Source organism: Triplophysa rosa, linkage group LG4 (assembly GCF_024868665.1).
Source record: "Triplophysa rosa linkage group LG4, Trosa_1v2, whole genome shotgun sequence".
Taxonomy (NCBI): domain Eukaryota; kingdom Metazoa; phylum Chordata; class Actinopteri; order Cypriniformes; family Nemacheilidae; genus Triplophysa; species Triplophysa rosa.
The window spans coordinates 11,744,584-11,755,838 of NC_079893.1; the positions used below are offsets into that span (position 1 = coordinate 11,744,584).

At 37.4% G+C, this 11,255-nt stretch overlaps 1 protein-coding gene across 1 annotated transcript; it reads right to left on the minus strand.

Annotated features, from left to right (window-relative positions):
• Positions 1-748: 748 nt before the first annotated feature.
• Positions 749-11,169, minus strand: qdprb.1 (quinoid dihydropteridine reductase b, tandem duplicate 1). The gene is made up of 7 exons (XM_057331316.1): positions 11,035-11,169; positions 10,732-10,824; positions 8,811-8,907; positions 7,287-7,427; positions 7,080-7,188; positions 6,916-6,999; positions 749-6,160 (listed from the first exon to the last, which is right to left on the minus strand). The coding sequence occupies exons 1-7, from the start codon at positions 11,134-11,136 to the stop codon at positions 6,058-6,060; spliced, it is 729 nt and encodes a 242-aa protein (XP_057187299.1). The 5' UTR covers positions 11,137-11,169; the 3' UTR covers positions 749-6,057.
• Positions 11,170-11,255: the final 86 nt, after the last annotated feature.

The following is an 11,255-nucleotide window of genomic DNA, read 5'->3' on the forward strand; positions in this document are numbered from 1 at the left end:
GGTCAGTTAATGAGAGTGGTTGCTGGGCTCTTTGTGTGCGTTGTGTCTCATGGGGAAAGAAGAGGGGGAGAGGGGAGTCTAAAGGAATGGAATTTACCCACTCCACTGCTGTATAAATGAAGGGAAGGGAGAGAGATCAGGATAATGAGACTGAGAGGGCCCTATATCCATGTCTTCGTGTTTATCAATTGTCTTCCTGACTCTAAAGTGACTTGATCAAAGATGACCACAAGGTGTCACTCTCTGATTTCCCTTTGGTTGCGAGAAAACGTCAGGGCCTTCTCGGAGTTGTATGCTGAAAAGTGTTGATAAGACCAGCGAGGACTGTGTCTTAAAATAGGAGAACACATTTTATTACATGTACTGTATATATGTAAACCTGAAATAGCCTAAACAGAAAATGCGACCATGCAGCATTTTCGTGCATTCATTAAAGCACATAACATGCTGGTCTTTGGAACTCAGATCATGCTGCGATAACATAGATCATCAGTTTTTCCACTAACTTGTGGAGTCCATTTTAGCTTGAATAAATGCCCATTAAAGTAAAATAATGACATGTCAAATGTAACATTTGACTGAAAGGCTATACTGTTGTTCTGTTAATATAATTTGTAATGAAAAATTGTAATACATAAATCAGGCCTATATGTGAATTAATTAAGTCTTTTATTCACAATCAATCATATGATGCGAAAAGAAAGAAAATCCATGCATTTTCCAAACAAGCCACACCACTGACAAATTTCTTTCTTTATATTGGCAAGGTTAAATAGTGAAATAAAAAACTTATATTTGAACAACTTTTTATGACAGCTATGTTATAGCAAAAATATAATAATTGGTAACACTTCAGTAGGCTATAGGGGGCAATTCTTACTATTAACTAGTTGTTATTAGCATGCCTACTATTATTGCCATATTGGCTGTTTATTAGTACTTATAAAGCACAAATTCCGCATGACCATATTCCACATCCCAAATCCTGCCCAATACCTAAACCTAACAACTACCTTACTAACTATTAATAAGCAACAAATTAAGAATTTATTGGGGAAAAGTAGTAATTAATGGTTTGTTAATAGCGAGAATTGCCCCCTATTGAAGTGTGACCTAATAATTTATATCAGGAGTGAACATCTTTTGGTGTCTCCAATATGCCTTTTTAAAATTTTGCATATATTTGATGTTCATTTTTATAGCTCTGTTATATATTTCTCTTTAACACGTGGTACTGTTAAAGGTTTTCAATTTTAAGATTATGAAAACAAAACAGGTTGGAATTAAAAGGTTTGAAACACAAATTCCATTAGGCCTACAAACATTATTGTGGTAAACATATTGGTCAGACATTACAACAAGTCAATATATAGCTGATTTCTATTTCAATAAATATAAACTGATCGTTACATTCAATCAAGATAATCTTCCACACATATTTAAACAGACATATTTCCCTGTTGTATTGTGTTGTTACCTAGCCTATTAATATTTTATTAATATGAAACCACTAAAGAAAAAAAAAAAGACAACGGTAAATAAATGGTGGTAAACCTGATTCAGGTCATTTCAGCTAAGTCCAGTGAGATCATAATGAATGTCAAAGGATGTTGCTCATCATTTAGAGTAGACATTGCCCGCTCTGACCCTGCATAAGCAATTACTCTGAGTACTGGTTTTGAGTGTATGCACACACGCACACGCTTTGGTTGACTATCCCCGTGGGGACAGTCCATAGGCGTAATGTTTTTATACTGTACAAACTGTATATTCTATCCCCTATCCCCAAACCTAAAGATCATAGAAAACTTTTAGCATTTTTAGATTTTTAAAAAAAATTGTTCTGTACAATTTATAAGCTTTTTTTGCCCATGGGGACCTCAATTTTGGTCCCCACGGTGACACGAGTCCCCATGTGTTGGTGTGCATTCAGGTTTAGGTCCCCACTGGGATATAAAAACATGAAAACACACACACATCTATATGTACATTCAAAGAGAAAGAAATACAGATAAACAGAAAGAAAGAGAGAAAAAGGGAAAGAGGGAAAGAGGGAGAGAAGGAGATCCATGTAGGTTTCATTGTTGAATCTTTTGATTAAATATTAATGCAACTTCAGATTCTCTAAAAATAATCCACAGCCGGTGCAGAAAGTACACACACACACACACACGCACGCACGCACGCACACACACACACACACACACACACACACACACACACACAATGCAAGAAAACCCATACTCATCATAGCTCCTGCTGCTCCTCACTTACTGTAAAAAAATGCATGTGATGAAACAGTCACACACACACACACTGAAGCGTCTAACACCACACAATCACACACTTCCAAAGTCCTATTCTTAATCACTGTCTGTAACTTGCTTTCAAGAAAATATTATGTCAAAATCTTTAAAACCATTGTGTAAGATTGTCAGTGCAGAATGTTTCCAGAATTTAAGTGTACCAAGGTGTCTTGTTCCTTTGGCAGACTTTCAAGCTGAAAACAACCCCCACACTATGCTTCAATAACAGATGCCCCCCTCTCTCTCTCTCTCTCTCTCTCTCTCATAGATATACTAAAAACATTAAAAATGTGCATGTTATATACAGAACATTGGTCTATCAAAACTCACACGTACATATTCATATAGTTTTTTTTTTATTAAAGACATTCTTGTAATATACAACTATTACAGTAAGATATACTGTATTACACAAAATTGCAAGAATTCACATTAAAGGGATAGTTCACCAAAAAAACATCATTTATTCACCCTCTTGTCATTTCAAACCTTTATGACTTTCTTCTGCAGAACACAAAGAAGATATTTTGAAGAATGTTGGTAACCAAACAATGGCGGGACCCATTGACTTGCATTGGTTTTGTGTCTATAGAATAGAAGTGAATGGGTACCGCTAATGTTCAATTACCAACATTATTTAAAATATCTAATTTTGTGCTCTGCAGAAGAAAGTAAGTCCTAAATGATGACAAAATTCGCAATTTTGCGTGAACTATCCCTTTAAGAGTTTATGACCAAACTTAAAAGCACGTTCCTTTAGGAGATTCTAATGAGTTATTTAGAGAAGGGTAATAAAACTGAAGACCAAAGAGTGGAAAAGAAAGAAAACATAAACACAACTTCAGCTCTGCTTGCTGGATGCTCTTACCATTCACTATTCTTTAGATGTGATGTTGCCGTAGCAACCGCAACTCAATGACCTCGTTCTTTCAGCTCTGAAATTATGGGCTGCCCTGCCTGATAACAGGCACCGAAAGAGAGAGAGGGAGAGAGAGAGCACTAAATCATTTTTCAGTTTTTCCTCACTGTTGCTGCGATACAACGACATCCTGTCATATGTGAAATTATTAAATAATCTTTCAGTTTTAATTCAACCAAAAAATTCACAAATTAATCTTTGGTTTATGATAGAGTTGTTAATAATATACTGTATCTTTAATATTTCTAGCAGTAAATTTACATTTTCTTGAAGAGTTCACTTGCAAATGTTAAATGTTTAAAAAATCATGCTTTGTGCATTCCACGTAATATCAATCAAACTGCAGTTGGGTTGTTTTTGCAAATGAACTCTTGATATGTTGTCTCCAATGTAGAACAATGACCAGCAAGAGAGAAATATAGGCCTAAAAGTAAATTAATGATTAGACTCAGAAATGAGGAGTCACCCATGTAAAAAAAAAGCAGATTGGCAACAAAGAATTGCTGGGTGAATGAAATTCAGATGAGGTTTTGCATTCATTTGTGACCTTTCAAAACTGATGATGAAGAGGGTTATGTTTCTGCTTGGGTCTGATATGATGGCCAATATGAAAAGCCCAATAAAACTAAAGCAACATGAACAAATTAGAAAAAAAAGTCTATAGTCTGTTTACCACCCAAAACATTTGATTTATCCCTTTTGGACAATCTGAATGTTTGATCAGCCAGCAATTTCCAACAGAAAATGTAAAAAAAACCTCTTCCCATTTAAAAAAATAACAGAAATTGTCACAAACACATTTTGTATGAATGTTGAAAGCCAGTAATTTCATGGATAATTCACGGGGCCCTTTAGAAACACACTGCAACTGATGTTAAAGATCTGTGTTTCACAATAAATAAGTTTCACTTTTATGTGCATACTCATCACACCAATATTGCATGAAAATAAATCAGTATAGACCTATAAAAAAGAAATCCTAAAATAAACTCCTTTATGTAAATATGATGATGATTTCTGCCATCTGTTGTTTTGCAGCCTCTGAGAAAGTGCATTTACATTAACACATTTGGCAGACATGCGTAAGGTGAAATCAGGATATACATTTATCAGGACTTAAATCAAACCCATGACCTTGACATTGCTAGCACATAGGATATCATGTAGAACCAGCGGTGGACAGTTAAGTATTTTACTCTACTCAATTACATTTTCTACTGAAGTACAAATAGCCAATAAGAACATTTTTACTTCAGTACTAAAGTCTCATAATGTAGCATATGCCTACTTTTTACTCCAATACAATTCATAAATACCTGTTATTATTTACCTCTCACTTAGGTACATTAAAAACATCTATTTTTTCTCAAGTAAAAATATTTGAGTAAATGTAAGAAAATGCTATATTTTTAAGTATAAAAGAAAAATAAACATAACATAATGTAACAATATTTATGAAATGTAGTGGAGTAAGAAACATCTATAATGCAGTATTTAATGCAGTAAAGTAAACATTTTAAAAACATTGCGATAAAACCTACAAATACTTCAGAGTAAAAATACTCGAGTACTGCCCACCTCTGTTTAGAACTAAAGAAAACACTGAAATATATATATTTTTTGAGAAATGTAAGAAAGAGGGAGCACTAAATAATTTTTCAGTTTTTCTCGCTGTTGCTGCGATACAACGGCATCATGTCTTCTGTGAAATTATTAAATAATCTTTCCGTTGTAATTCAACCACAAAATTCACAAATTTATTTTTTTTGGAGAAAAATTAACAATTTGTTGATCAATCGCCTGTCATAAGCTCAGCCTTGGGGTGACTGTGTAAAGGTGCAGAAATGTTTTATTAACACTCATTCAACACTTCCATGCCACTTAAGCTTCATTTAAAGACTACAGCTATAGTCCATTTGCATTCAGGTACATTTTCAGCAGTCCAATAGCAAACATCACAATGATTCCATATATGGCAATCACTACAGTGTACAGATGTTAAATCTTAATCCAGCAGGACTGAATGAGGTAAGAGATTTGGTCAACAAAAGATCATAAAGACTCTTAAAAAGAGCAGTTGCATAACCATAAGCAGTGAAAATAGCATTGTTGTTTCAGATAATAAAGTCATATGGGTTCGGATGTACATGAGCGAACATATTTTTTTGGGTGGAATAGATTTTATTACAGCATTTTAAAGTGAACTAATTGTAAAGACGTTATCATTATGAGAGTTATTTTAGGCATCATTAAGCACTTTTACTTTTGAGTGTATAGCAGAGGTGTGTATCCTTTATAAGAAGCCACATTCATTACCACTTGTAATATGTACCATTTAAATTCAAACCCAGCATTCTCTTATTTTTTATTGTCAAAAGTATGGAATCACTTGTACTTTGTTACAATAAAGCCCAGTTCATAAACCGAAAACGCTGCATTACTTTAAAATGCTTTCTTTTCAACGTTGACTCACTATTCCAGTCTGATCACAGCATAATCGCATTTTAACTGCATGGACCCATAGGGGAACCTGTAATTAAATTAACCTTCAGCGCCCTCCTATGGTCACAAGTAGACAGTATGATTGTCAAAACGTCCTTGAAATGTTATGAGCTAGAAAACAAGCAAAATTCATCAGAATAAAACTGTCTATTGCTGTTGTCTTATAAATCTCTCATTTACATTCGTACTGAACATTTACCTTATTTTTAAAGAACCGGATATACAGTATTTTGTTGACATGATACAAGTAAACAAGAAAGCCAAGAAAGTATCACACACAGAGACTATTCTAAAAGCTGTGATTTCACACACACACACATACTGTATTGATCATGACACTGGTGTAGCCTCCGTCTTTCTGTCTGTTGTAACAAGCTGCATCAGAGTTCCTGAAGGAGGTCTGTCTTTTCCCGTAGTCCACTTAAAAAATAACCTATAATGCAGAAAGCCCATCACTGCTCTTGAACATCAACACACACAAGAACTGACCAAGAACAAAACACACACACACACACACACACACAAACACACACGCATGTCTGGTTTACTATCGAGTTACTAACAACTAATGAGTTGTATACTTTACAAACTGTATATTTTATCCCCTATCCCTAACCCAACCCCTAAACCTAAAGATCATAGAACACTTTTTGCATTTTTAGATTTAAAAAAAATATTGTTCTGTACAATTTATAAGCTTTTTTGCCCGTGGGGACCAAAATTGGAGTCCCCATGTGTTGGTGTGCATTCAGGTTTAGGTCCCCACCGGGATATACAAACATGAACACACGCACACACACACGCACGCACGCACGCACGCACACACACAGGTCTGGTTTACTATCTCCGTGGGGACAGTCCATAGGCATAATGTTTTTTATACTGTACAAACTGTATATTTTATCCCTACCCCTAAACCTAAATATCGTAGAAAACGTTTTGCATTTTTAGATTTTTAAAAAATATTGTTCTGTACAATTTATAAGCTTTTTTGCCCATGGGGACCTCAATTTTGGTCCCCACGGTGACACGAGTCCCCATGTGTTGGTGTGCATTTAGGTTTAGGTCCCCACCGGGATATAAAACATGTCCACAAACACACACACACACACACACACGCACGCACGCACGCACGCACACACACACACACACACACACACACGCGCGCGCACACACACACACACTTACTCTGTAACATATTCTAGTGGTGTCCAGGTACTGACATCACCATCTGGCATGAACTTCCTGTTCATAGGCGTATCCAAAGTAACTCTAAAATTATTTATTAGTCCTTATTAAAAGATTTTTAAACATATTGTAAACATATGATATAAAATGTAGCTGTTTCTTACGGAAGTATGGCTATTGCAGCAGACCCCGGGGGTAGACCACTATTTTGCCCACTTAAACTCTGACACAACTGATGAACTGCTGCTTTAGCCATGCCATAACCAATACACCCTAGAATGAGAGAGAGAGAAAAAGAACTGTACGGCAATGTATTGTTTATTGCATCACAGCTGCTGTAAATATCAGACTGTAAATAAAAGCACACATACCTACTGTTGGGCCCAGGGCTGCTTTAGCCCCTGCCAGTGTGAGCAGCCCCCCCTCTCGCAGGTGTTTGGTTGCTAGGTGACTGCAAATCGTGGAGGTCCACACACTCTGCTTCCACATCAGATCAGCATTCTTATAGAGAGCTGAGATATAGGGACAGTCATATATGCTGTACAATATACAGTATAATCTTAAAGCAACAACAGAGAGTTTTTCGACCTTAAAATAATCTCTCTAAAATTATTTTAGTGGTAGGACAACTCTTAACTGGACAAATTTTAATACCGCTGCTACCTAAGCAGCCCTCTGTCGGCTGAAATCACACTTGTAACTTTGGTGTGCGGGTAGGTTCACAAGCCCCGCCCATCACCTGCTTTATGGCATACGTCACGTTTTACTCGTAGCCTGGGTGAAGTTAGCCAACATCTAACAATAAGACGAAACGATCTAGTTCAACACAAGTCTCCAAACCATCACCATGGCAGAGCCAGCAAAAAAAAACAAAGAGGAAAAGAGAGAGAGTGATTGGACACGAGCCCGAACACGAATCAATATCTGACGGTCTTACACTCGGTGGCGCGAGCTGGAAGAGGCAAAGGGTTGCAAAACGGATGGAGACCTAACGTTAGCCTTCCCGCTACTGGATTTGAAAGTCTTATATGTAAAATTTTTCTTACTGTCCTGTACTTTTGAGTTTATTAGTAATTAGGCTGTGCTCAGGTTGTTTATTGGCGCACTAACGTTACTGGTTCACAATTTATAACCTTAAGGTAGACTAGAGATTATGTAATGTTGCCGGTTCTCAAATAGTTTACGTAGCATGATCGTGCCTCGTCACGAAATTATGTTATGCTTGTAAACGAATTCTACCAAACCACAATAAATGTTTTATGGTCAAAAGTTGCTGATTCCTTAGTTCATGCACATAGACTAATGGTATCGTTATCTATATTTACTATGCTAGGCACTATTCCCATAGCGAGTTGAGTGTAAGTTAACGATTGCACCTATTACACAAAGCACAACGCCTGGTCGCGAGTGTGTTTCCAAAAATGTAACTACAGAAAATTATTTGAGTTGGTTACTTAACACATTTACGTCCATGCGTTGTGTTTTGGGTGACTGCAAATGTGTTATGACTACTATGTAGCTAACATGCTATGCGCTAACGGCTAACAACAAGCTGCTACCTCAGAATCTAGTTTGAGCTATTAGTATAGCCCAGTAGTATACCCACGGGAGCCAAAAGAGTGCTTTAGTACATGCACAGTTTATGAAGTGACATGATGTAAGAGCGGGTTCTGCTTAGTCAACAAATTCACGTGTATTGCGCTACCCACGTGGAAGCTTATACAGCGACAGTATTTACGACATTGATAACAGACAATTGCGCTTATCAACCACATGGGGGAACCATACGCCAAAGTTGTTGCTTTAATTTAATCACAATAAAGTTCTTTAATTATTGAAGTCTGTGTTCAGAGTATTGTCAGTGTGTTTTAGTGTGCAATAGGTTGTGTACTAACTTTTGGCTTTGGCACTGCCCCCTGCCCAACCTCCAGCCACACACAAGATGGCATCCACCTTCTCTTCACCCAACAGCTCACAGACATCAGTTGTCACCTGACGGAGAGCGATATTCAAATGCATTAGAAATTCATGTTTAAGGTAACACACATCAATTAATCCAACTTTTTATGCGCATGCAGTATTACACCGTTCTGCTCATACAACCATAGACATTTGCATAATAGTATTTGAAATCAGAATTAGTATGTCCCAAATTGTAGCATGTTGAAATGAGTATTTTTACTCAAGTGCCCAGGTGGTCTACTGTAAATTTATGTAAATTTAAAATGTGTGGATTGTTCTTTTTCCGTAAAATGTTTGGATGTATAAAAGTAGATGAAACTTCATCACAAAAGGATCATCACAGCAGAGCCGAAATACATTTTCAGCTTTTATTGAAAATCACAAAGCACAACTACAGCACAGGCACACAATACAACATTGCATGATCCCTGCGTAACTGTTGATTCACTATAAGTTTGTGTTGTTTACCTTTTCCACGTATGCGCCGATTGCCAACAAAACACAGACATATGACTCAGTTTCACATACTGCGTGCGGTTCATGACCGGCATCTTTTAGCGCTGGGACCGTTCCATCTATCAATTTTAAACGATCTGCAAATCTAGTGTTATATCCTCTGTTTATATAACATTCCTCACCGAAATGCAGTGAACAAACAAACACAGCTAAACTTCACGAACACTGTGCTCTCTCTCTCTTGCTCCAGCTGGTTGACGTGTGCGCGTGCTCCTTCTCCCGCTCTACCTGGTTGATGCCTGGTAGAGATGTTCCGAAACCCTTTTTCCCTTCCCGATACCGATTCCGATACCTGTGCGGGGTATCGGCCGATACAGAGTACTGATCCATTACCTGGGTGTGTATCTATGTAAAGCTGTATATACTACTAGCCCTGTATGAATTCATAGAATTATATGTGCTTCAGACTTATCCTTTAATAAAACATGAACAAATACATACAGAGTATTTTTATTATCTGACAGACATTTGACAGTAATATTATTTATTTTTCTTAAGTCGCCGTTATACTGGCTGTTTGGTTCACCCTGAAATACTGCCAAACAGCGGACATACTGCTAGCACGTTTTCCTTTCTTCTTCGTTGCTCAAAGCAGCAGTTGCTTGTGACGACACAGCACCACTTCCTATGTTTGCATTCTGAGCAGTGTTTGCAATGTTAAGCAAAGCTAGCGAGTATAACTAGGTCCTGTTTAAGAAAATGGTATCGGATCAGTACATGGATTAAAGTACTCGCTGATACCGATACCAGAATTTTATGTGGTATCGGTGGCATTCCGATACTAGTATCGGTATCGGAACAACCCTAACGTGTGGGCGTGCTCTTTCATCTCGCAGGATGACGCGTGGGCCTGCTTTTCCAGGAGAATTGTCTAATAAGGGACTAAGAAAAGTTGTTACGCAAGGGAATTTCATTTTCGAAAAAACTTTCCGAAACCTATACGAACACTGGGGGAGTGTATCGGGCACAGAAATACTATGCCATACGTCCAACTCGTTTGTTTTGACAAGTTGACCATGTCAAGCATGAGAAGCCAACACGTTTAACAAGTCAGAATGCATGAAACACTGTGGCACCACCCCTTTAAAGTACATAAATGTATAAACTTTTCAAAGTCAGTGTCAAAAATAGTATATACTTTTAAAGCATAGTATGTAAGTAGGCGAAATGGAATGCAACATGAGTGATCTAACAGTGTCCTAAACAGGACTGTTGCATAAACAGGGACCCAGTGGACTCTATGTTAGGTATGAGAAGGTATTTATCCATTATGGATATAAATTCATATAAACATCTGTTAGTCAAATGGCTTCCTCGTGGTATTACTGATAACGTTACCTGGCTGGCCTGCTCAGTGAAGGATTCCGTCATCTTAACAGTAATGTTGGCATTTGCATCTTCATTGGCATTTAGATCAATGGAGGCAACCCACTGTAAAATCACAAAGCACATAACTTAGCTGCATTGACGTTGCACAGTTTGCTGAACAGCCCACAAGCATTGTGATTTATAGATATATTTAATAATTCATACTTATACATGACATTTGTGGTTACCATTAATAACACGAAGCATCTGAGGACTCACTAATGTAATATTTCCGACAATACACGCTCTGTGTTGGCTTTTGGATTAACTCACCCAGTTTTTAGCTCTGAAGTGCTGTACACACGCAGAGCCCAGAGCTCCTTTTCCTCCGTAAACAATGACTTTACGGGCCTCTGTAGCTGCCATGCTGCTCATGTTGTCAGTTTCACTACAGACTGCGTGTTCTGCAGAAAAGCCGTCACATGTCGCCCTCTACTGAATGAGAGCAACTTCACTAAATCAATTATATGAGTTTCTTATTCAAACTGTTCGAA